Source organism: Lepidochelys kempii, chromosome 12 (genome assembly GCF_965140285.1).
Source record: "Lepidochelys kempii isolate rLepKem1 chromosome 12, rLepKem1.hap1, whole genome shotgun sequence".
Taxonomy (NCBI): Eukaryota; Metazoa; Chordata; order Testudines; family Cheloniidae; genus Lepidochelys; species Lepidochelys kempii.
This window is the reverse complement of record NC_136391.1, coordinates 6,561,213-6,588,477: the sequence shown is the minus strand read 5'-3', so window position 1 is coordinate 6,588,477 and position 27,265 is coordinate 6,561,213. Positions and strand designations below refer to the sequence as shown.

Sequence of the window (27,265 nt, the reverse complement as noted above, 5' to 3'; positions counted from 1 at the left end):
CAGAACGTCTTGGGGGGGGGGTAGGAAAAAACAAGGGGAAATAGGCTACCTTGCATAATGACTTAGCCACTCCCAGTCTCTATTTAAGCCTAAATTAATAGTATCCAATTTGCAAATGAATTCCAATTCAGCAGTTTCTCGCTGGAGTCTGGATTTGAAGTTTTTTTGTTGTAAGATAGCGACCTTCATGTCTGTAATTGCGTGACCAGAGAGATTGAAGTGTTCTCCGACTGGTTTATGAATGTTATAATTCTTGACATCTGATTTGTGTCCATTTATTCTTTTACGTAGAGACTGTCCAATTTGACCAATGTACATGGCAGAGGGGCATTGCTTGCACATGATGGCATATATCACATTGGTGGATGTGCAGGTGAACGAGCCTCTGACAGTGTGGCTGATGTTATTAGGCCCTGTGATGGTGTCCCCTGAATAGATATGTGGGCACAGTTGGCAACGGGCTTTGTTGCAAGGATAGGTTCCTGGGTTAGTGGTTCTGTTGTGTGGTATGTGGTTGTTGGTGAGTATTTGCTTCAGGTTGGGGGGCTGTCTGTAGACAAGGACTGGCCTGTCTCCCAAGATTTCTGAGAGTGTTGGGTCATCCTTCAGGATAGGTTGTAGATCCTTAATAATGCATTGGAGGGGTTTTAGTTGGGGGTGAAGGTGATGGCTAGTGGCGTTCTGTTATTTTCTTTGTTAGGCCTGTCCTGTAGTAGGTGACTTCTGGGAACTCTTCTGGCTCTATCAGTCTGTTTCTTCACTTCTGCAGGTGGGTATTGTAGTTGTAAGAATGCTTGACAGAGATCTTGTAGGTGTTTGTCTCTGTCTGAGGGGTTGGAGCAAATGCGGTTGTATCGCAGAGCTTGGCTGTAGACGAAGGATCGTGTGGTGTGGTCAGGGTGAAAGCTGGAGGCATGTAGGTAGGAATAGCGGTCAGTAGGTTTCCGGTATAGGGCGGTGTTTATGTGACCATTGTTTATTAGCACTGTAGTGTCCAGGAAGTGGATCTCTTGTGTGGACTGGACCAGGCTGAGGTTGATGGTGGGATGCAAATGTTTTCTAATCCTTTAATCATTCTCATGACTCTGAACACTCTCCAATTTATCAGCATCATTCTTGCATTGTGCACACTAGAACTGGACATGATATTCCAGCAGTACTTACAAAAGTAAAATAACCTGTCTTCTCCTTGAGATTCTTCTGTCTGTGCATTCCAGGATCGCATTAGCTCTTTAGGCCATTGTGTCACATTGGGAACTCATGTTCAGAAGATTATCCACCATGACCCCCAAATCTTTTTCAGAGTTATTGCTTCCTAGGATAGAGTTTCCCATCTTGTAAATATGGCCTACATTCTTTGTTCATAGATTTAATATGGCTAGATGTATAAAATACATATTGTTTGCCTGCGGCCTGTTTTCCGAGCGATGCAGCTCACTCTGAAACAGTGACCTCTTCTCTTCTTTATTTACTGCTCCCCCAATTTTTGTGTCATCTGAAGACTTTATCAGTGATGATTCTATGTTTTCTTCTAGGTCATTGATAAAAATGTTAAATAGTGTAGGGCCAAGAACCAATCTCTGCTGGACCCCATTGGATACAGACTCACTTGATGACAATTCCCAGTTTACAATTCTATTTTGAGACCTACCAGTTTTTAATCTATTTAATGTATGCCATGTTAATTTTATATTGTTCTAATTTTTTAATCAAAATGTCATGTGGCACCAAGTCAGACGCTGCTTCTAGGTATAAGGAGAAGCAGACAAGGCAGCAGTGCCAAGCTGTTAGTGATGTAAGAGGCTCAATTTCCCTTTTCAATTGTGGCTCACTCAGCAAAGCTGCTAGCATGCCTGAAACTGTAGGAACAGTTGAAGTGAAATCAGGAGTTGTATGTGAAGGCAAGCTGAGGCTTATATCGTGTAAGTGGAAGTGATGCTACTGGGCTAGGGAAAGGATCTTGAGGATATGCAGAACTTGTTTCTGTCCCTGTTATTGAGGAAGTTTACATTTTGGGATCCCAGGTGAGATGACTTTCCCTGAGAGCCGTAGATCAGACCTGGGAATTGACGTGTTCTAGGTGCTGGAGATTGTTCATGGGTCAATTAACTGCCTTTAATTTTTTTGCATCCTCCTGGACAGTGACTAGATCCATTGTTCAAAGCTTTCCCTAACAAGAAACTGACAAGAATCAGGTCAATTTCACATTGCCTACAGGGTTCTGAATGGAGGTAGTGAAGTGCACCATTTTTGTTAGCTTTTCTGAGGCCTGGTTTACACTATAAAGTTAGGTCGATAGAAGGCTGCTTACATCAACCTACTTGTGCATGTGTCTACACTAAAATTTGGCTCCCACCAACATAAGTGCCTGTTACACTGATTTAATAACATCACTGCCCTGAGCAGCATAGAGCCAAGTTCGGAGTTCCTAGGTAGACGCAGTGTGAGTGTAGACCCTGCCTTACTTAGTCAACTGTTACTGTCCTCTTCCACAATACTCCATACTGACCACTCTGGTCCACATTGTGAGCTCCACAGCCCAGGAGTCACAGAGACCGGCAGTCCAACCTCCCCATTAAATCCCAGTGAATTTTTGAAATTCCTTTTCCTGGATGCCCCTCTTCAGGAGCACACCTAGCAGCTCTCCATTGTTGAGTCCAACTTCTCAGCTGAGCATGCTGGCTACACAATCCAGACTCGCTCCTGTCTGGAGTAGACCAGAGGTATTGGCTCTCCATGGCTTGGAGGGAAAAGAGGCTGTGCAGACACAGCTCCAAATCAGCTGCAGAAACGTGGACATTTATGAGGAAATTGCTCAGGGGATGCAGGACAAGGGCTACAACAGGGACCAGCAGCAGTGCAGCGTGAAAGCCAAGGAGCTGCAGCAGGCATATCAGAAGGCCATGGAGGCAAACAATCGATCCAGTGCCAAGCCACGGACCTGCCACTTTTAGAAAGAGCTACGTGCCATACTCAGCAGAGACACCACCCCACCCACAAGAGCACTCTGGATACCTCTGAGAAGCCTGAGTCACAGGCCCCTGCTGTGAACAGTGAGGAGGAGGAGGAGGGACAGCTGACTGGGGGATCCAACTGGCCAGCGAGCCTAGGCCTGTTTTTGACACTGCGACAGTCCAGCCAGTCCCACTAGTTAAGCACTGGCAAGCCCAATGCAGGGGAAAGAACTTCAGGTAAGTGTGTAGTTTAATTTAAAATTACAGGGATGGCACTCCCAAAGTAGCAGGACACATCTTTTGACCTATCATTAATTTACTCTTGCTAGAAGAGGTAGTGGTACATCCAAGAGAGGTAGAATTGATGTCTGCTTTTCATTCCCCTCTAGAATTATGAGAGGGGTGGGGCAGGCAGAGCAGTTTTTGTGCAGGGTTGTCCCGGGAATCCTCCAGAGAGATCTCTGTGAAACTTCAGTGGAGGTACTCTGCAATCCTCTGCCAAAGGTTTCTAGGGAGGGCTGCCTTATTTCTTCTTCCACAGTAGGACACTTTCCCACACTATTCAGCCATAACGTCAGCAGGCACCATTGCCGTACAGAGTCTAGCAGTGTATGGTCTGGCCTGGATGGCCTCAGTGCTCTTTCTGCTTCTGTTACCCTCAGAAAGGAGAGATGAGCTGAAATCACCACTGCCTGCGCAGTACGGTGCCAGTACTCAGTGGCGCTGCCCAATACTACTAGAATCGTGCAAATAAGCAATTCCCTCCTCATTTCCCCAACCCCTGGGGGGGCTATGCTCACCATGACTGGTGCTGTGACTGGTGCCGTGCACAAGCAATCTCAAGCAGAAGTGAGAATATAGTGCTTAAAACTTTAGGGGAGTGAGTTCAGCATCTTAAGTTTCATTTTCCATAGTGAATACACCGAAAATGCTATCCACTGTATGTTTTATCTGCAGCTGCTGCCATTGTGGCCTTCAGGGTCTCCCCCTCCACACCCACAGAACACCTGAGCCAGATAAGGAAGAGAAAGAAAAGGACTCAGGATGACATGTTCCAGAAGATCCTGCAAGCCAGTTCTGCATCAGACAGCGAGCACAGGGCCAGGAGGATGAACATTGTGGGGATAGCTCAGTGGTTTGAGCATTGGCCTGCTAAACCCAGGGTTGTGAGTTCAATCCTTGAGGGGGCCATTTCGGGATCTGGGCCAAAAAATGGGGATTGGTCCTGCTTTGAGCAGGGGGTTGGACTAGATGACCTCCTGAGGTCCCTTCCAACCCTGATATTCTATGATTCTATGATTCTATGACAGCCTGGAGACGGATAGAGTGAAGAGGAGAAAGGTGCAAGAAAATGAAAGGGAGATGCACCAGGATATAATGGGGATTCTGAGGTAGCAAACACAGATGCTGCAGTCTCACCAGTCCCATGCTTGCCTCACTCTGCAGCCCATTGAGAACTCAATATCCAGACCTCCCTATGTGTCTCCTTAACATTCCATGTGGTCTCAGGGGTCGCTGCATTATCCCTACCGCTCCTTCCCGGGAGACATTAAAGACAATCACAGTGTCACAAACACAGACCTGTGAAAGCCACAGGTGGTTTATGTGTAGCTGAAAGGGGCATGAATGTTTTTTCCCCTTCATAAGTTCTGTTAATTTATTACTTTTTATTAATTTTTTTAAATGTATTTGTTTTTAAATGATGGGAGGTTTTTTGGGGTTTTGTTGTTGTTGTTTTTTGCACAGGTTTGGTTACAGAATAATAAAATTCTGTTATTTGGAACACAGTTTCTTTATTCGTTCACAACATATGCTGGCTGGTGCTCAGCGGTTCTGAACGCAGCCGATTACCTGTTAATGCACAGTGTCACACAACTCATAAGGTCATTCACAAACAAAATTAATAGGTGCATTGACAATGTTATATCCCCATATGTACAGCAATCACCACACAATTCATACCAGGCTGCAAAAGACCAGGGCCAGATAGAGTACACTACAGCAACACACACGACTCTGGGTCAATATTACAATGGTCTTTCAAAGCCTCCCTGAACCGTATCGCTCCACATGGAGCTCTTCCAATAACCCTTGTATCTGGCTGTTCAAATTCAGCAGAGAGCAACTCCACCTCCACCTCAGTGGAAACTTTTCCGGCCTAGCTTCACAGATGTTATGCAGGACACAGCAGGCAGCTATAACCATTGGGATATTTTTCTCAGGTGAGGTCAATTTTGTGAGTGAATAATGCCAGCATCCCTTCAAACAACCAAAGGCATATTCGACTGTCATTATTCACCTGCTGAGCCAGTAGCTGAAGTGTTCGTTGGTACTGTTGAGGTGGGTGGTGAATGGCTTCATGAGCTGGGGAAGCAAGGGGTAAGGCTGGGTTGCCGAGGATCACTACTGGCATTTCAACATTGCCAGTGGTAATCTGCCGGTCAGGAAAGAGAGACCCAGCTTGGAGCTTTCTGATCCGTCCTGTGCGCTTAAACATGTGAGTGTCATGCACCTTCCCTGACAGCCCACACTGATATCAGTGAAGTGATCCACCAGTGCTTGTGTAACGATATAAAAGTCGCCCTTTCTGTTGATGTACTCTGTGGCAAGGTGGTCTGGTGCCAAAATAGGGATATGCGTGTCATCTATCTCCACCGTGCTTCGGGAACCTCATTGCACTAAATCCATCCACTGTGTCATGCACACTGCTGAGAGGCATAGTCCTGCACAGTAGGAGGCAATTAATGGCCCTTCACACTTGCATCACAACAGCCCCGTGGTGGATTTCCTGACTCCAAATTGATTCCCGACTGACTGGTAGCAACCTGGCATCGTAAGTTTCCACTGTGCGATCTCCACTTACTTCTCTGCTGTCAGTGCAGCTCTCATTTTGGTGTCTCTGCACTGGAGGGCTGGGGCAAGCTTGGCACACAGATCCAGGAATGTGGCTGTGTACATCCAAAAGTTCTCCAGCCACTGCTTGTCACCCCAAACCTGCATGACAATGCGATCCCAACAAGTTGTAATGCTTGTTTCTGGGGCCCAGAACCGGGTGGTCCACCATCTGCAGCTGCTGCATGAATGCCAGCAACAAACTTAAATTGGTTCTGGCTATGTCCCACAGCAATCTGTCCTCCAAGGAATCATCATGTTCCCTGTGTCTCTTCTTGCAGCTCTGCAAGTACTATAGGATTGTGCACGCTTTGCTTGCAACACTCAGGACACTAGTGCAGAGCTGTGCAGGATCCATCCTTCTCTCAGAGATTGCAGACAGCAAGGAGAGTTGTTCAGGTTTGTGGCATTTTGAAAGAAAGCTGCAAAAATTATGGGGTATAGATGAAATTATGGGATGGAGATAGTTGTGACGGGGAAGTTGACCCAGTCACCGCTGCGCGATTGAATTAGCCCCATCATACCTTGCCAAAACTTCCCAAAAGAGAATGTGCTGGACATGGGTGAGTTGCACAATGGGATACCTACCCATGGTGCACTGCAGTCTGCATCAATACAAGCACTCCTGGTGAATATGTGCCCCGCCGACATGAGCCAAGTATGCACGCACACAAGTGATATACTAACTGCGGTGGCTGTATGCTGACGTAACTTGAGTTGATGTAAGTTTGTAGTGTAGACATGGCCTTTGTAGCAACAGTAAAATTATGAGCAGAAGCATAGGCACTGGAGCTGCATGGTTCACATTTGGTAGGGTTCTTTTTCCACAATCATAAGGGCTAGAAATTATTTTTTAATTGAAGTTTGAGTTCTGCAGAAATTGATGTAAGTCTCCTTAATCACCAGGTAAAGCTTACTACCCGTTCCACCTGTGTACACACTTTTAGCCCTGGTCTACACTACGAGTTTAGGTCGGATTTAGCAGCGTTAGATCGGTTTAGCCCTGCACCCATCCACACTACGAAGCCATTTTTTCCAACTTTAAGGGCTCTTAAAACTGGGTTTCTGTACTCCTCCCCAACGAGTGGATTAGTGCTGAAGTCGACCTTGCTGGGTCGAATTTGGGGTAGTGTGGACTCAATTAGATGGTATTGGCCTCCGGGAGCTATCCCAGAGTGCTCCTTTGTGACTGCTCTGGACAGCACTCTCAACTCAGATGCACTGGCCAGGTAGACAGGAAAAGCCCCATGAACTTTTGAATTTCATTTCCTGTTTAACCAGCATGGTGAGCTGATCAGCACAGGTGACCATGCAGTCCCAGAATCGCAAAAGAGCTCCAGCATGAACCGAACGGGAGGTATTGGATCTGATCGCTGTATGGGGAGACGAATCCGTGCTATCAGAACTTCGTTCCAAAAGACGAAATGCCAAAATATTTGAAAAAATCTCTAGGGGCATGAAGGACAGAGGCTATAACAGGGACCCGCAGCAGTGCCGTGTGAAACTTAAGGAGCTCGGGCAAGCCTACCAAAAAACCAGAGAGGCAAACGACCGCTCTGGGTCAGAGCCCCAGACATGCTGCTGCTGCCATGATGAGCTGCATGCCATTCTAGGGGGTGCCCCTACAACTACCCCAGCCCGGTGCGTGGACTCCCTCAATGGACTCTCATGCAACAGGAATGCGGATTTTGGGGAAGAGGAAGATGAGGAGGAGGAGGAGGTTGAAGCACAGCAAGCAAATGTAGAAACCGTTTTCCCCGACAGCCAGGAACTGTTTCTCACCCTGGATCTAGTACCCTCCCAACCCACCGAAGGCAGGCTCCCTGACCTAGAAGGCAGAGAAGGGACCGCTGGTGAGTGTAGCTTTGTAAATATAACGCACTGTTTAAAAGCAAGCGTGTTTAATGATTAATTTGCCCTGAAGAGTTGGGATGCATTCACGGCCAGTACAGCTACTGGAAAAGTCTGTTAACGTATATGGGGATGGAGCGGAAATCCTCCAGGGACATCTCAGTGAAGCTCTCCTGGATGTACTCCCAAAGCCTTTGCAAAAAGTTTTTGGGAGGGCAGCCTTATTCCGTCCATGGTAGGACACTTTACCACGGCAGGCCAGCAGCACGTAGTCTGGAATCATTGCATAACAAAACATGGCAGCGTATGGTCCTGGTATTTGCTGGGATTCAAGCAACATCTGTTCTTTATCTCTCTGTGTTATCCTCAGGAGAGTGATATCATTCATGGTCACCTGGTTGAAATAGGGGAATTTTATTAAGGGGACATTCAGAGGTGGCCATTCCTGCTGAGCTGTTTGCCTGTGGCTGAACAGAAATCATCCCCGCTGTTACCCACACGGTGAGGGAGAGGGGTGAAGCGATCATCCCAGAAAATTGGGTATTTGTGTGTGGAGAGGGGGGGTTAGTTGGGTTTGTGCGTTGCGGGAGACAATGTCAGAGTCCAGGAAAGCACAAAATGAATGCGAGGAGAGGAGGGATGAGCGAGAGGAGAGGTGGTGTCAGTGTGATGAGAGGAGGCAGGATGCAATACTGAGGCTACTGGAGGATCAAACTGATATGCTCCGGCGTATGGTTGAGGTGCAGGAAAGGCAGCTGGAGCAAAGACCGCCACGGCAGCCCCTGTGTAACCAACTGCCCTCCTCCCCAAGTTCCATAGCCTCCTCACCCAGACACCTAAGAACGCGGTGTGGGGGCCTCTGGCCACCCAACCATTCCACCCCAGAGGACTGCCCAAGCAACAGAAAGCTGGCATTCAATAAGTTTTGAAGTGCAGTGTGGCCTTGTCCTTCCATCCTCCCCTCCTCCCCCACCCCACCCAGTGCTTCCCTCCTCCCCCACCCCTCCCGGGCTACCTTGGTAGTTATCCCCCCATTTGTGTGATGAATTAATAAAGAATGCATGAATTTGAAACAACAGTGACTTTATTGCCTCTGCAAGCGGTGATCAAAGGGGGGAGGGGAGGGTGGTTGGCTTACAGGGAAGTAGAGTGAACCAAGGGGGTGGGTTTTCATCAAGAAACAAACAGAACTTTCACACCGTAACCTGGCCAGTCCATGAAACTGGTTTTCAAAGCTTCTCTGATGATCAGCGCACCCTGCTGTGGTCTTCTAACCACCTTGGTGTCTGGCTGTGAGTAATCAGCAGCCAAGCGATTTGCCTCAACGTCCCAATCCACCCTAAACGTCTCCCCCTTACTCTCACAGAGATTGTGGAGCACACAGCAAGCAGTAATAACAATGGCAATATTGGTTTTGCTGAGGTCTAACCGAGTCAGTAAACTGCGCCAGCGTGCTTTTAAACATCCAAATGCACATTCTACCTCCATTCTGTACTTGCTCAGCCTAGAGTTGAACAGCTCCTGCCTACTGTCCAGGGTGCCTGTGTATGGCTTCATGAGCCATGGCATTAAGGAGTAGGCTGGGTCCCCAAGGATAACTATAGTCATTTCAACATCCCCAACAGTTATTTTTTGGTCTGGAAAGTAAGTCTCTTGCTGCAGCCATTCCCATAGACCAGAGTTCCTAAAGATGCAAGCGTCATGTACCTTTCCCGGCCATTCCACGTTGATGTTGGTGAAACTTCCCTTGTGATTCACCAGTGCTTGCAGCGCAATTGAAAAGTACCCCTTTCGGTTTATGTACTGGCTGCCTTGGTGGTCCGGTCCGAAGATAGGGATATGCGTTCCGTCTATCGCCCCACCACAGTTAGGGAATCCCATTGCTGCAAAGCCATCCACTATGACCTGCACATTTCCCAGAGTCTCTACCCTTGATAGCAAGTTGGCTACTTGCATCACAGCAGCCCCCACCGTAGATTTGCCCACTCCAAATTGATTCCGAACTGACCGGTAGCTGTCTGGCATTGCAAGCTTCCAGAGGGTTATCACCACTCGCTTGTGAACTGTGAGGGCTGCTCTCATCTTGGTATTCTGGCGCTTTAGGGCAGGGGAAAGCAAGTCACAAATTTCCATGAAAGCGCCCTTACTCATACGAAAGTTTCGCAGCCATCGGGAATCATCCCAGACCTGCAACACTATGCGGTCCCAGCAGTCTGTGCTTGTTTCCCGGGCCCAGAATTGGCGTTCCACGGCATGAGCCTGCCCCATTGCCACCAGGATGACCAAATTGCCGGGGCCCGTACTTTGAGAGAAGTCTGTGTCCATGTCCTCATCACTCTCCTCACTGCGCTGCCGTCGCCTCCTTGCCTGCTTCTGCAGGTTCTGGTTCTGCATATACTGCATGATAATGCGCATGGTGTTTAGAGCGGTAACGACTGCGGCGGTGATCTGAGCGGGCTCCATGCTTGCCGTGGTATGGTGTGAGCAGGAGAGCAGAGTGGCAGCAGAAGCAGCGGGTGGATGATGATGCTGACAGCAATATGGCCCCCACATGGAAAAAGGCGTGAAACGATTGTCGCCCTTTGCTTTCACGATTGGAGGGAGGGAGGGGTTGTCTGGCAGCAGACGGTGCTGCTGGCTGGGAGAGCTATCCCTCTGCCAATATTCCAGGCAGGACAGAATCTCCATTAGACAAAACTTAAAGAAGAGAATGATCTGCGTCACTCCCATTTATGAGCAAGTGCTCCTGACAGACTTTACCGAGGTCTGCCAGGAGCACCCATGTCCGGCCAGGCGCCCCCGACAGACTTCACCAAGATCTGCCAGGAGCACCCATGTCTGCCCAGGTGCCCCGACCAACCTGACCAAGGCCAGCCAGAGCACCCAAGAGATGACGAGGACGGCTACCAGTCGTACTGCACTGTTTGCTGCCACAAGGCAATGAGCTGCTGCTCTGTAGCAACGCAGTCCCACATCTGCCAGCACCCAGGAGACGTACGGTGACGGTGAAGGCGCGAAACGATTGTCTGCTGTTGCTTTCACAGAGAGAGGGAGGGAGGGAATGGAGGCCTGACGACATGTACCCAGAACCACCTGCGACAATGTTTTTTGCCCCATCAGGCATTGGGATCTCAACCCAGAATTCCAATGGGCTGCGGGAACTGTGGGATAGCTACCCACAGTGCAACACTCCGGAAGTCGACGCTAGCCTCGGTACTGTGGACGCACTCCGCCGACTTAATGGTCTTAATGGTTTTAACTGGGGACACACACAATCGACTGTATAAAATCGCTTTCTAAAGATTCGACTTCTATAAATTCGACCTAATTTCGTAGTGTAGACATACCCTTACACGCACCCTGTTCTGCTAGTATTAGATGTTAGAACAGTTCTCAAAATATTTCTAGTGCACCATGTACTCATCAGGAATAAAGCTCGGATTGGGATTGCACAGCTAAGAGACATTCCCACAGTCTGTGCTCTGTAACGTTCATTGACCTCTTGTAGCCCATTCCACCCTCACAGTTTAATTGGGATGCTAGGCAGAAATATCACTGAAAATCCTAAACCAAGTAAGTTCAGTGAGTAAATAAATAAGTTAAACTTGCAGCTCATTTGATTTGCTACTTTTTAGCTCCTGCCCTTCTGGACCAAACTGGGTGCCAGTGTCAACCACTGAACGCCTTTGGGGATGTATTAATGTCCTATGAACATTGGGCTGGACTGGTGGTGCCCTGTCTTGTGCTTATCTCTGGGAACTCAAAAACAGCATGTGGGCACTGCATGTTGCTGTTAAATCCTATTGTTGAAGGAAAACTGCAGGGTTTACTTCTATAAGCACAGGTGGTTAAATAAGACTCTGTCGTATCTCAGGGCGGGTCTGCACTTAAAAATCTTCACCGCTGCAGCTGTGCCACTGTAGTGCTTCAGGAGAGCTTCTCTCATCCGTGTAGTTCAGTGGTTCTCAAACTTTGTTGCATCGTGACCTTCTGACAACAAAAATTACTACACGACCCTAGGAGGGGGGACCGAAGACTGAGCCCGCCCGAGCTCCACCGCCTGGGCGGGGGGGCCAAAGCTGAAGCCCCCCCCGGGTGGAGGGCATGTAACCTTAGCCCTGGGCGGTGGGGCTTGGGCTTCAGATTTGCTGGGGCCCAGGGCCAACACCAGCCTTGGCGACCCCATTAAAATGTGGTCCCAACCCACTTTGGGGTCCCGATCCACAGTTTGAGAACCCCTGGCATAGTTAATCCACCTCCGCAAGAGGCAGTAGCTATGTCGACAGGAGAAGCCATCCTGTTGACATAGTGCTGTCTACACCGGAGGATCGCTCAGGGGTGTGGATTTTTCACACTCCTGGGTGGTGTAGCTATACCAATGTAAGTTTGTAGTGTATACCCGGCCTTAGAAACAGTTTTTAGCAATTCCCGTCTTGTCCCTGTTTTGGTATTTCCTGAACTCTGGATAGTGCTGATGTCTCTCTCACTAAGAGCTGTTATTTTACTGAAGCTTTCCAGCAAGATGATTTTGTCCATTGCAGGAAATGCAACTCACATTTCCCTCACTAGTGCATTCAGGTGGCTTTCAGAACTATTGTAAGTTCTGTTGATTTTTAAAAAATTGCCTAATCAATGTTAATATTAATTTTCTTTTTTCTAACCAATTAACGTTACCTTACAACAAGGTTTGAAAGACTTCTTCCTTTCTTAAGTGGGTAGAGGAGGAAGAATGATAAGCAACTGAATCAACTGATTGTATACCTTACAGTATTATAAAATATATAGAACGATGTCTTTTCTGAAAGCTGACACACTGATTAATATTGTGAAGTGTATGTATTAACATTATGTAAGTAATTATGGATACTCATTGATTTTAGATACTGTACAGTTTGCCCAGGCAGGAGGGAATGTCACAGCTATCTGGTGGTCTCCTATGTAAATTAAGCATTGTGGGATTAGAAACAATGGAAGCCAAGTTTCAGAGTAGCAGCCGTGTTAGTCTGTATTCGCAAAAAGAAAAGGAGTACTTGTGGCACCTTAGAGACTAACCAATTTATTTGAGCATAAGCTTTCGTGAGCTACAGCTCACTTCATCGGATGCATAAAGTGGAAAATGCAGTGAGGATGTTTTATACACACAGACCATGAAAAAAAGGGTGTTTATCACTTCAAAAGGTTTTCTCTCCTCCCACCCCACTCTCCTGCTGGTAATAGCTTATCTAAAGTGATCACTCTCCTTACAATATGCATGATAAGCAAGGTGGGCCATTTCCAGCACAAATTTAGGGTTTAATAAGAACGTCTGAGGAGCGGTGGGGTGGGGGCGTAGGAAAAAAAACCAAGGGGAAATAGGTTACCTTGCCTAATGACTTAGCCACTCCCAGTCTCTATTCAAGCCTAAGTTAATTGTATCCAATTTGCAAATGAATTCCAATTCAGCAGTCTCTCGCTGGAGTCTGGTTTTGAAGTTTTTCTGTTGTAATATCGCAACTTTCATGTCTGTAATCGTGTGACCAGAGAGACTGAAGTGTTCTCCGACTGGTTTATGAGTGTTATAATTCTTGACATCTGATTTGTGTCCATTTATTCTTTTACGTAGAGACTGTCCAGTTTGACCAATGTACATGGCAGAGGGGCATTGCTTGCACATGATGGTATATATCACATTGGTAGATATGCAGGTGAATGAGCCTCTGATAGTGTGGCTGATGTTATTAGGCCCTGTGATGGTGTCCCCTGAATAGATATGTGGGCACAGCTGGCAACGGGCTTTGTTGCAAGGATAGGTTCCTGGGTTAGTGGTTCTGTTGTGTGGTATGTAGTTGCTGGTGAGTATTTGCTTCAGGTTGGGGGGCTGTCTGTAGGCAAGGACTGGCCTGTCTCCCAAGATTTGTGAGAGTGATGGGTCGTCCTTCAGGATAGGTTGTAGATCCTTGATAATGCATTGGAGAGGTTTTAGTTGGGGGCTGAAGGTGACGGCTAGTAGTTCTGTTCCTCAGACGTTCTTGTTAAACCCTGGATTTGTGCTGGAAATGGCCCATCTTGATTATCATACACATTGTAAGGAGAGTGATCACTTTAGATAAGCTATTACCAGCAGGAGAGTGGGGTGGGGGGAGAGAAAACTTTTGAAGTGATAAACACCCATTTTTTCATGGTCTGTGTGTATAAAACATCCTCACTGCATTTTCCACTTTATGCATCCGATGAAGTGAGCTGTAGCTCACGAAAGCGTATGCTCAAATAAATTGGTTAGTGTCTAATGGAAGTAAAATGTATCTAGAAATCATTGGGAAAATTTGGGACTGGGAGTGTGTTGGAGTCATCTTGCTGGTTGTAACCAAGGCTGGTGTAAGCCAGAGTGGGGCTGTGTGGCTATAGACAGGCTGCTGAGGTCAGAGCTGCTGAACCAGGCTGTCTAGCACACAGACAGTCAGGATGTGACCTGCATGCTCGTCGGCTGGTTGTGAGCGGCCCAGGTAGGGAGCTACAGCAGCAAAGCATTGTGGGGCACCCAGTGTTATAGGGTAGGTGGTGACACAACCCCTCAGTGGTCTGGTTTTGCACTGTAGAACATGACATCTCTCCTTGCAGAAAAATGTTCATTTTCCTTAGACTCAGTAACTTGGTTTCTTTTTGAAGAGTTGGAGTCAGATTAAGGCCATGTCTACGTTACAAACTTTGGTCGACGCAAGGTAGATCAGCATAAAGCAGCCAGAGTTAGTATATCACTTGTGCACATGCATACTTGACTCCTTGTGTTGGCGCTGCATGTACTCACCAGGAGTGCTTGTGTTGATGCACAGTGCGGTATACCATGTGTGGGTATCCCAGTGTGCAACCTACCTCCGTCCAGTACACTGTCTTTTGGGAAGTTTTGTCAATGCATGGGGGGGGGGGGAGCAGAAATGAGTTGCACAGGGTTGACTAGTAGAAAGGGGTAATTTCCCAGTGTGCATCTGTCTCCATCCCATAATACCATCTATATCCCATAATTTTCATACCTTTTTAAAAAAATTCCATGAACCAACATGGCTGTCCTTGCTGTCCACCATGGAGCCTGCCCAGCTCTGCACTATTGTCATGAATGTTGAAGTAGAGGACATATAATCTTGCTGATCCGCAAGAAGAACTGAATGACAATTTTTTGGAGGGTAGATTGCTGTGTGACAAAGCAAGAACCAATTCAAGGTTGTTGATGGCATTCACGGAGCAGCTGCAGATGGTGGAGCGCTGCTTCTGGGCCTGAAAAATGGCAGCATTGATAGGTGGGATCACATCATAATGCAAGCTTGGGATGATGAGCAGTAGCTGCAGAAATTTTGGCTTACACAAAGTCACGTTCCTAGATCTCAAAAAGAAAAGGAGTACTTGTGGCACCTTAGAGACTAACCAATTTATTAGAGCATAAGCTTTCGTGAGCTACAGCTCACTTCCTCAGATGCATATCTGGATATGGATATGCATCTGAGGAAGTGAGCTGTAGCTCACGAAAGCTTATGCTCTAATAAATTGGTTAGTCTCTAAGGTGCCATAAGTACTCCTTTTCTTTTTGCGAATACAGACTAACACGGCTGTTACTCTGAAATCTGGTTCCTAGATCTGAGTGTTGAGCTCGTCCCTGCCCTTCAGCACAGGGTCACCAGAATGAGAGCTGCACTCAGTGGAGAAGTGAGTGGTGATCATACTGTGGAAACTTGCAATATTGGATTGCTACCAGTCAATGGGAAATCATTTTGGAGTTGGAAAATCCATTGCCGTGGGTGTTGTCATGCAAGTGTACAGAGCCATTAATTGCCTCCTGATACACAGGAATGTGAATCTCAGCAATGTGCAGGACATAGTGGATGGATTTGCAGCAATGAGGGCCCTGAACTGCGGTGGGGCAATAGATTGCACGCATATCCCCATTTTGGCACTAGACCACATTGCCACAAAATACATCAACAGAAAGGGCTCCTTTTCTATGGTTTGCAAATGTTGGTGGATCACCAAGGACGCTTCACTGATATCAGTGTGGGCCGGTCAGGGAAGGTGCATGACGCTTGCATGTTTAAGAACACAGTACTGTTCAGAAAACTGGAAGCAGGGACAGTTTTTCCCAACCTTCACATTACCACTGGCAATGATAAAATGCCAGTAGTGTTCCTGGACGACCCAGCCTACCCCTTGCTCCTCTGGCTTCTGAAGCCATGCACCGGCCATCTTGATCACACCAAGGAAAGGCTCAACTAGTGGCTCAGCAGGGGCAGAATGAAGTTGAATGGCTTTTAGTCGATTGAAGGGACGTTTGCATTGTTTCCTCACAAGACTGGATCTCCGTGAAAGAAACATCCCAGTGGTTATCGCTGCCTGCTGTGTCCTGCATAATATCTGTGAAGCAAAGGGAGAAAAGTTGCTGCAGCGGTGGAGGGTGGACGTGGAGTGTCTGCTGTGTTTGAACAGCTAGACACCCAGTGGACCCAGTTGTATGCAGGCAGGTTGGGCCTCGTGGTCAGCATGGGAGTTGGGCCTAGTGATCGGAGTCCCAATGCCAGAGCCAAGGGTTGAGAGACAGTCGGAGTCAGGAGTCAAAGCAGAGGGTCAGAACTGGATTATCAGGTATCAGGAAAGGCAGGAGGAGGGGTGGTTCTGATGCAGGAGCAAGGCTGGAACAAGACTGAGTGCAGGGCAGGATGTGGGTTGGAGCATGGAGGAGCAAAGCAGGAGCAGGGCTTGGAGAGGCGAGCTCAGGAAGGCAGAGTCTGTGGACGTGTGCTTTGAGCAGCCAGTAAGCTGCTGCTGCTAGGTTTAATAACCAGTCTGCTGGCTTCCTCAGCCAATCAAGCAGGGTGGACCGGCAAGCAATCTAGCTGGCTCATTAGGGCATCAGAAGTACTGAGCAGGTGCAACTGAGGGCCTTACTTCTCACAGCTATACTGCTCAGGGAGACTTTGTAAGTGCACTTTAACAGTGAGTCACAGTAATGCATTGCGGTGTAGTGTTCTCTCCCTGGCCTGTTACAAATTGTGTGGTGCTTGGTATACATCTATGACTATAACAGGGTCAGTGCACCTGTTAATTTGGTGGTGCTTGCTGTACATTTATGATTATTACACTGTGTTTCTCACTGAGCCAATGAGTTGTCACACTGTGCAGTACCAAGTAAGTAGGTGCATTCAGAACTGCTAAGCACTCCACAGCATATGTTGTGAACTAATAAAGATGAATTATTTTCCAAATAATAGAATGTTATTCAGTACGAAAACCAATGCAAAGAAAAATCCATCCAGTTTAAAATCAGATGCATTAAAAACTTTATATATTACTGGAACAGAACTTAACAAGGGGAAAGAACATTCTGTCCATAATAGCTACACATATTGCTACTGAGGCTTTCACAAATCACTGTATGTGAAGCTGTGGTTGTCCTTAATGTCTCCTGCAGTGAGTGGTAGGTGTAGATCTGCAGCCCCTGATGCCATGTGATATGTTGGGAGGGGGGAAGGAAAGGGAGGTGCTGTAATAGAGTTCCGATAGATTGCAAAGGGAGGTGAGCCAGTGATTGATGAACCTGTAGGTGCACAAGAGTCTGCAGCATCTGTGTTTGCTGGTGGAGGTACCCCATTATGTTCTGGTGCATCTTCCTCTCTGGCTCCTGGGTCTTTCTTTTGTCTGCTCTTTCTTTCTTCATACAGTCTGCTGCAGTATTCATCCTCCAGGCTCTCTGTTCATAGTCTGATGCAGCACTGGCTTGCAGGGTCTCACTGAACATGTCATCCTGAGTCCTTTTCTTTCTCCTCTTTATCTGGTTCAGGCATTCCACAGGTGTGGAGGAGGAACGCCTCAAGGCCGCAACATACAGAGCTATCCTTGTCAATAGAGTCACTACGGAAAGTGAAAGTTAATATTCAGAACTCCCTTCCTTTGCTCCCCTAAAGTTTTAAACAAGACATACTTATTGACACTTCTGCTCCAGAGTGCTTCAGTGCGGTGCTACTCACAGCACTAGCCATGGTGACGATGGCCCTCCAGGTATGAGGGAAATGAGCAGGGAATTGCTTGGTTGCATTAAACTATGAGTATAGGGCAATGGTACTGAATACTTGCACTGTTTTCCACAGGTGGTGGTGATTTTTGCTGCTATCTCATGCCTGAGGGTAACAAAGGCACAGAGTGCACAGCTGCTGTTGGCATCCCAAAGCTTCCTGGGCCTGTAGGTCTCTAGCCTGTGTACTGCAATGGTGCCTGCCGAAGTTATTGACAACTGGTGTCATAAATATAAAGGGAGGGGTAACCACCTTTCTGTATACAGAACTATAAAATACCTCTTGGCCAGAGGCAAAACCCTTTCACCTGTAAAGGGTTAAGAAGCTAAGATAACCTCGCTGGCACCTGACCAAAATGACCGATGAGGAGAAAAGTTACTTTCAAAGCTGGGGGCGGGGGGTGGACAAAGGGTCTGTCTGTCTGTCTGTGTGATGCTTTTGCCAGGAACAGATCAGGAATGCTCTTCAGAACTTCTGTTAAGTTAGTAAGTAATCTAGCTAGAAATGCGTTAGATTTCCTTTTGTTAAATGGCTGGTAAAATAGGTTGTGCTGAATGGAATGTATATTCCTGTTTTTGTGTCTTTTTGTAACTTAAGGTTTTGCCTAGAGGGATTCTCTATGTTTTGAATCTGATTACCCTGTAAGGTATTTCCCATCCTGATTTTACAGAGGTGATTCTTTTACTTTTTCTTTAATTAAAATTCTTCTTTTAAGAACCTGATTGCTTTTTCATTGCCCTTAAGATCCAAGGATTTGGGTCTGTGTTCACCTATGCAAATTGGTGAGGATTTTTATCAAGACTTTCCCAGGAAAGGGGGTGTAGGGCTTGGGGGGATATTTTGTGGGGAACACGTCTCCAAGTGTGCTCTTTCCCTGTTCTTTGTTTAACACGCTTGGTGGTGGCAGCATAGGGTTCAAGGCAAAGTTTGTACCTTAAGGAAGTTTTTAACCTAAGCTGGTAAGAATCAGCTTAGGGGGTCTTTCATGCAGGTACCCACATCTGTACCCTAGAATTCAGAGTGGGGAAGGAACCTTGACAACTGGCCTGGGAAAGTGTCCTACCGTTGAGGAAGAAATAAGGCTGCCATCCCTAGAAACTGTCAGGAGAGGATTGCAGAGAACCTCCATGGAAGTTTCATTGAGATCTCTGGAGGATTCAAGGGACATCCCTATGTACATAAACAAATTACTCTGCATGTTCCTCCTTGCCTAACTCAACAGGGGAATGAAAAGCGTATAACAACTCCACCTCTCTTTGTTGTACAACTACCTCTTCTAGTACGAGTAAATTAATGAAAGCTCGATTATCATGTCCTGTTAAATTGGGGGCACCATCAATACATCATTATAATGGAAAAAACAATTAAACACTTACCTGGGGTTCCTTCCCTTGCATCGGCTCACCCATGCTTGACTGCAGTGGAGTCTCAAACAGGTCCTGGCTCACAGCATAGCTGGACTCCCCCAGCCGCATGTCCCCCATCCTCCTCCTCTTCCACCTCCTCATTCTTGCTGTTCATGCCAGGAGCTTGTGGCATGGACATCTCAGAAGTATCCCCAGAGGTGTGTGCGGTAGTGGTGGGATCTCTGCCAAGTATGGCATGCAGCTCTTTGTAAAAGGGGCAGGTCTGTGGATTGGCACTGAATTGGCTGGCCTCACAGGCTTCACAGGCCTTCGGATATGCTTGCCGAAGTTCCTGCAGTTTCACACAGCACTGCTGCGGATCCCTGATATATCCCTGCATCTGCATCCCCCGTGCAATCTGCTCATAGATATCCTTGTTTCTGTGGCTGGTCAGTAGCTCTGCCTACACAGTCTCTTCTCCCCACAGTCCCAGGAGATCCAATATCTCCTGTCTGCTCCAAGCTGGACTGTGTCTGGAGCATGTAGTTGTCATGGTCAGCTGGGCAGTTGCATACAACAATGGAGAACTGCTAGGTGTGCTCGCCAAGCTGGGAATCACGAAATAGGCATTTGAAAAATATGCAGGTCTTTAAAGGGGATAGGGGGCATTCCAGTCTCCATGACCCCTGTGCAGTGGATTTCACAGTTGTGATCAGAACGGTCAGTCGGGCATTGTGGGACACCTGCTGGAGGACTGTTAGGGTCAACATGGGTAATGCAGTGTTTAGACTCACACTGCATCAGCATCAGTACATCAACCATGGCTCAGTGCCTCTTGGGGAGGTGGTGTTACTGTGTGCTGTAACAGGGCATTTGCATCGGTGGGAGACAGATTTTAGTGAAGACACAGGCACAGCTAGGTCAGTGCAAGGCAGCTTACGTCGACCTAACTTTGTATTGTAGACCAGGCCTAATTTTCCTGTGATAGCTTTGGAAACCGATAACAGGCTGTTTGATTGAAGACGAAGGCAGATTTCACTTCGTTGCAGGAGGTATTATTATTCGGTGTCGACTATACCATGGAATTGTGGCAATCACCATGGTTTGGGGCAAAGGACGCAGTAATGACTAAGAGAAAAAAATTAAATCTTTGAACAAGTTTGATTATTTGGTTTGAGTGAATGGTGAGGGAGGAAAACGGATTCTTGTTTTCTCTGAACTGGTTGGCCTGTCTTCTATACAAGCTAGGAATCTGATTAGCGTTTGATTCATATTCAGCTCATTCACAAGTAGGGCAGGGAAATAAATCAGAATGAAGGGAGAGGTGTTTGGTAACATAATTATTTTATATTCAGAAGTGTGATGTTTTAAAACTTATTAAAATAATATTAGTAAAAACTAATAACGAAAAATTATAAAGTCTAACAAAGCAATCTTTGATTGGTGGGAAGAAGTTCTCATCCTCACAGAACTCTCTAGGTTTGAGAGCTCCAGCTACAAAGAGAATGGACCCAAGATCAGGGCTCCATTACAGTAACATTTTCCAATACACTGATAACGTTTGCAGATTACACAAAAATTGGGGGAGTGGAAAATAATGAAGAGGACAGGTCACTGATTCAAAGCAATGTGAATTGCTTGGTAAGCTGGGTGCAAGCGAACAATGTGCATTTTAATACAGCTAAATGTAAATTTATACATCTGGAGACATACAATGTTGGCTATATTTACAGAGTGGGGGACTTGATCCTGGGAAGCAGTGACTCTGAAAGAGATTTGGAGATGGTGGTGGATAATGAGCTACCGGTGCTGTGACCAAAAGATTTAATGCAATTTTTGGATACATAAAGGGGAATCTTGAGTAGGAGTAGAGAGATTATTTTACCTTTGGGTTTGGCAATGGTGTGACCACTGCTGGAATACTGTGTCCAGTTCTGGTGTCCACAATTCAAGAAGGGTGGTGGTAACTTGTAGAGGGTTCAGAGAAGAGCCATGAGAATGATTAAAGGATTAGAAAACATGCCTTATTATAGTGATAGACCCAAGGAGCTCAATCTATTTAGCTCAACAAAGAGAAGGGTAAGGGATAACTTGATTACAATCTATTGGTATCTACATGGGGAACAAATATTTTATAATATGCTCTTTAGTCTAGTAGAGAAAGGTATAACATGATCCAATGGCTAGAAGCTGTAGTTAAACAAATTCAGACTGGAAATAAGGTGTAAATTGGAGTTAACCATTGGAACAATCCACTGAGGATTGTGGTTGATTCTCCATTACTGACAATTCTTAAATCAAGATTAGTTATTTTTCTAAAGGGTCTGCTCTACAAATGTTTTGGGGAGAAGTTCAATGGCCTGTGTTATTCAGGAGTTCATTCTAGATAATCACAATAGTTCCCTTCTGGCCTTGGAATCTCTGGACATACCTTCTGAGAATGCCAAGTGTAATGGAAAGGGATTTTCCTTAGGATTACCTTTTTGTTGTTTTTTCCTGCTCTCTGTAGATGAACATCTGCAACAAACCTCCTAATAAGACAGCTCCAGAAAAGGTGGGTGAAACAACGGCTGAGGTCCAATCTCAGCACGCCCGAAAGAATGGCTGGAGCTGGCCTCTACATCCCTTCCAGGTTATTGCCTGGCTGTTATATCTCTTCTTTGCTCTGATTGGTTTCGGAATCCTTGTGCCTCTCTTGCCTCACCACTGGGTGCCTGCTGGATACATTGTATCCTTTCAACTGACAATTAATGTTATATCACAAACACACCTTCAACTATAATGGAGCAATGGTGGTATTTTTAAGTTTATCTAGGTACTGTAGATAGCCCTGGAGATTGAAATCATCTGTATGTCATCTCCTGCCTTGAGATGATAACTACCAGCTTGCTCTCCTCTAGTCTATATAAAACTCTTCTTTTGAGATTCTTTCTCTTCCACTACTTTAATTATGTTATTACCATTCTGCTCTATCCTTCCTATCTCTATACTTTTTACATTGAAGCTAGTAGTCCTTACCTCCAAGGCTCTTCCCACCTCCGCCATTGCCTATATCTCTCTCATTTCGTCTTGCACTCCCTATATTCCTGTGCTTCCTTTTGTCTCTTCTCCTAATCTTGTCTTCTTGACTTCACTCATGCTGCCTCCTGTGTGTGGAATAGCTTCTGTTCCTTCTGCAAATCCCTCTTTAAAATTCATTTATTTCATGAAGACTTCCTGTGCTGATCTTTCTTCCAGGGATATCTGCACATTTCTCTTGTTATGAGCTGCTATCCCATGTTTGTATTGATATTTGTTTGCATTGGATTGCAAGCACATCAGAGACAGACCTCACCTCTTTTGTATTTTGAATAGTGCCACATAAATTTGTGGGATTCTACAAAATCAGAGAGTCTCAAACTCTGGCATGAGGAACATTTATTGGTGAGCTGCAGAAAGATGGCTAGTTATATAGTGTTGGCTTTTCTTGTTTCCAATTGTTAAATCATGTTAAAAATAGCTACAAATGCATTAGTTTCCTCATATTATTTTTCCATACAGGTAATTGCTATAGTTGCCCAAAGGATGTTATATGATTATTAATGGGAGGGGAGTTAGTATATTCAAATGTGAATGTTGGGGGAACAGAAAGACAAGGTGGATGAGGTAATATCTTTTATTTGATCACCATCTGTTGGTGAGAGAGACAAGCTTTTGAGCCATACAGAGCTCTTGTTCAGCTGTTCAAGAGCTCTGTGTGGTTCGAAAGCTTGTCTCTCAAGCCAAGAGAAGTTGGTCCAATAAAAGACATTACCTCACCCTTGTCTCTCTAATATCCTGGGACTGACACAGCTACATCTACACTTCATATGGTGTTGGAGGAACGGTCTGTTAGGAGACAATCTCTTTAAATTTGGCCCACACCATGGAAAAAGTTTGGGAACCCCTGCTATAAATATTTATTCATGGAACAGATGCAGTAGCAGTAAGTGAGTGACAGGGCAGGTTCTGCTGAATTAGTAACCTTTCCTGTTTTCCATAATGAGAGTGTTAAGGAAGAGTTATTTGAATATTTTCTGTATTATGATGGAGCAGACACAAGACCATATTTAAGGTTGCACCAGATAGATCAATATCTTTAGGTAAACGTGTCCTTGCATTCAAGTTCCATCACCTGCCCCATCTCTGTTATCCTGAAATATTTATTAACTCTGACTGGTTAAGCCAAAACCAAAATGTAGAAGTTTATGTGGTGTCCATATCATCAACTTATCCAGTCACTATTCAAAGATCTTTTGTGTTCAGACATCCTACAATCAAAAGATTTCTATAAGAACTAATTTCTACCTTCTCTTCTATTTGTGAATCACCTCCTTGTTGAGACTTGATTCTAGGTCTTGCCAATTCTCTGTTTGAACATTTGGGTAAATGTTCTGTATATCATCTGTCCCTGAGAACAGCTTTCCTAGTAACAATAAAATCTGCCAATGGATCAGTGAGATCCAAATTATAATACCTGAACTTGCTTATAAAGTGTTCTGTAAAGAAGATAGTCTTATGCCCACATCTTTAGTTTGTGCTTAAGTTGTATCTGTTTTTCACCTGAACTTGTATTTTTCCATAAACAGCATACTTTACCAGTGGAGCCTAGACTACATAGTCCTAATGTACAAATGGCCTTCTGAAGGACTAAAATCCTGTTCACGTCTTTGTATGTGACAGAAAACCTAGAAGATGATTCCAGGACTATCTTTGCTCAGAGATTCTCTACACAGATCAAATTTTGCATACAAATGCATGTGTTAAAGTTACCTGAGCATCTTGGAACACATTCCACCCACAAGGTTCAAAGCAGATTCCACAGTACATCTGAGAAATGTCTATGCTGCAGAGACACATAAGGTTGCTACCTTGAGGTCTTTTCTTGCAAGTTCTTTGGGTCAGGGATTGTCTTTTTGTTTTTTGTTTGTACTGCTCCCAGCACAATGGGCTCTGTTGTGTTAATTTAGATGGAATATATGGGCCCAAAGAGTCAAAGATGTTAACATAACCCAGTCACAGTCTGTGATGGTTCTCGGAGTACCCAGGACTATGAGTCACCTTGTTACCCCCTTGCCTTCAGCATGTGGGAGTCTTGCTTGTGCTTAACTTGGTGTCAGCTCCCTGACACCACCAGCCTATTAGCTCCTCTAGCTTTTTTCCAGCATGGAATAGACAGCGATCTGCACACAATTCTTCACCCTGCAAACTTGGGTGCCTTACAGTGCTTTGCTGTTGTAGCTCCCATCTGGGCTGTTCACAAACCACCCTTCCAGCTTTCAAGTAACACCCTGAGTGCCTGTGTGGAACTGCAGCCTGACAGCACAATCCAGCTGTACTTTGGCTTCCATCCGCCTTTGTTACCACATGCAGGGTGACCCCAACACACTCCCAGTTCTGGATTTTCCACAAAAACATGTGTTTAGCACTGTCCAGCTCTCTCGGACAGTCTAGGGATCAAGATACAACAGCTTCCCATCTCAAATGGAGTTTCCCACACAGTTCACAACACTAGATTAGTTTTGATTAAAGAATAAAACAAGTTAATTTAACTACAAAGATTTTAGGTTTTAAGTGAGTTCAAGTATTAGGGCATTAAAGTCAAAAAGGTTACTAGAAAAAGAAAGATAAAACACTTCCTAATACTAAACTTAACAAACCAGACTTGGTTTCAGGTGATGTTCTCACCACAGATTTTCAGTACATTGCTGACAAAACTCTCAGGCCAGGATCTGCTTCCAAGGTCCAGTGGCTGTTTCTTTTGTCTTCATCGGTGAAAAGAGAGAGATGGACAGGGAAACATAACTTGGGGTGTTTTTGCCCCACACTTTTATAGCTTAGTCCTCCTTTGAAATGCATTTTCCTAAGACTGACCCCTAGATTAAGTTCTACCCAGCGGAGAGCAAGGAGACATGGAGTCTGGTGTGGAAGAGGTGTTACACTGTTTCTTTTCACCTATGTATGCTAAAATGCAAATCTGTTTGTCTCTTGTCTCCCCCTCTTCCATGCCAAAGAATGGCCACTTGATAGGTGATGGTCCATTAGCTTTATGACACCTGGCTGGGTGCGTCAACTTGTCCTTTATCTTTGAGAAACAGGTTTACTCACTTCCCAGACTTGCCTGGTAAACACACTTCAGTCATGGTTTCAGTTTATGTTAATAACTTTACATATAATGTTGCTACATACATTTTTCACCATGATAATATTGACCAGCAAGTTATTAGTTTTCAATTGATACCTTGCAAGTCATATTTTCAACAAAGATTATTACAGTAGCGTGTTGGGTGTGAATACAGGGGTGCATTCCATCATACTACCCAAGCACTGTGCTCTGGGCTATGCCAGCCCTTACTTTGCCTTACAGGTTAACAATAGGTGCACCCCAGTCCCTGAGACACTTTGAAGTGTCCCTGTAATGTTCAGCCCCTTATTGACTGAACATTCACCGAAGTACCAGGTCTGCTCTCCCCAAAGGGGCAGTGTATGAACCAGCTTATATGATTCAACTCAGGATCAGCACATTGCTTAATATCACAGCACTGAGGTATATTTATAGTGAAAACAGCAAGTTTATTATCAAAGATTCAAGATTCAAGTGAGAGTAACTAAGGAAATTGGAAACAAATGGTTATATATAAAACAAAATCATAACACGCTTTCTAGAGACTAAACTTAACTAACAAGTAACTCTCTTGTCTAAAGAAACTTACCTCATTCAAATCCTTTTCTGCAGCATCTTCAACCAAGATTGGCTGAGATCCTGTTTTTGCAAATGTAAACACACTGCCCGTTTACTTCCTGCAGGATAGTGAGATTTGTTCTTTCCTTCTTCTTATATCCCCAAAGATCATTGTCTGTACTCAGACACAGTATAAACCCCAGCAGCGTCTCTTTCCTGTGTGCTCTTCCCTGTTGACTTCTCATCTCTTTGATAACTTCGTATGTAAATAGTTATCCATTGTGTTAACTTACAATGCTTTTAACAGCATCCCGTATTTCCTTCCTCTTTAGCTAGAGAAAGTTTTTAGAGGGAATCCCTCCCTTGTTTGACTTTCGTTTGGGGAGAAAAGAGAAGAAGTTTGCTGAGATGGGGTGGGGCTGTTGTTATTGCTGTTCATAGAATAGGAAGGGACCGACCCCAGGAGGTCATCTAGTCCAACCCCCTGGTCAAAGCAGGACCAATCCCCAATTTTTGCCTTAAATCCCTAAAGGCCCTCTCAAGGATTGAACTCACAACCCTGGGTTTAGCAGGCCAATGCTCAAACCACTGAGCTATCAGAATACCTTTCCCAGGCCCGAAGAAGAGCTCTGTATAGCTTGAAAACTTGTCTCTCTCATCAACAGAAGTTGGTCAAATAAAAGATACTACCTCATCCACCTTGTCTCTCTAATATCCTGGGACCAACATGGCTACAACTATACTACATAAAATAGTTTGCAGACATTCTACATCTGATGAAGAAGAGCAGTATTTACTTAATCAGCACTCACAATAACTCCCTCCCCATAATAAGACCCATCTCCTTTGAGAATTGATATAGCCAGTACTCTAGTGCAGATCTGGAGACAATAGCTGCAGAACGGAAAGTTACTTTCTAGGAACTGTGGCTCTTCAAGTAGATAATCTGTATGGATCCCAACTTCCCCAATCTTTTGTAGTAATTCTGAATAAGCAAAAGGAACTGGCGGCATCAGAGTCACAGTTCTTTTATTTAATTTCATTCTGAAAGTTTGGTTCTGTGAGGGAGCATACATCTGACCCTAATTGGTCATTCCTATTCTGAGGGTTTTGGTATAGATGTCGAAGGAATGCATGGACTCAGAAGTGTGGACGTGGATGGACAATCCTGTAACATTGCACCCCATATTCTTCATAGTGATATTATTATATGATTATAGCATAATTATGGTGTATTTTATGCAAGATAAGTCATGTGAAGTGTCATTGGAAAAGTTATGATTTGCTGAATATGATTGACCTCTTCGTATGCATGTGTCATTTTTGTATGTGAAGTTATAAATACTGACTATGTAGCTGTACTTCAAATGTAGTTACACATGGGTAATGCCCACTAGACAAGATGCTTTCAGTCTAAATTGTGGGTGGGGAAGGGCCTGTTCAGGACAATGGGCCATTAGGAAAAACAATAGGCCTTGGGAGAATCTTATC

The 27,265-nt window shown here is 45.3% G+C and overlaps 1 protein-coding gene across 5 annotated transcripts in view; it reads left to right on the top strand.

The window, feature by feature from the left end:
- The window catches only part of ZDHHC1 (zDHHC palmitoyltransferase 1), a 63,673-nt gene that overhangs the window by 3,738 nt on the left and 32,670 nt on the right, over positions 1 to 27,265 (top strand). For all 5 annotated transcript variants that reach the window (XM_073307320.2, XM_073307317.2, XM_073307318.2 and 2 more), the window contains exon 2: positions 21,584 to 21,802. In XM_073307320.2, coding sequence (XP_073163421.2) covers positions 21,584 to 21,802 — 219 coding nt within the window. The remainder of the gene's footprint in view (positions 1 to 21,583; positions 21,803 to 27,265) is intronic.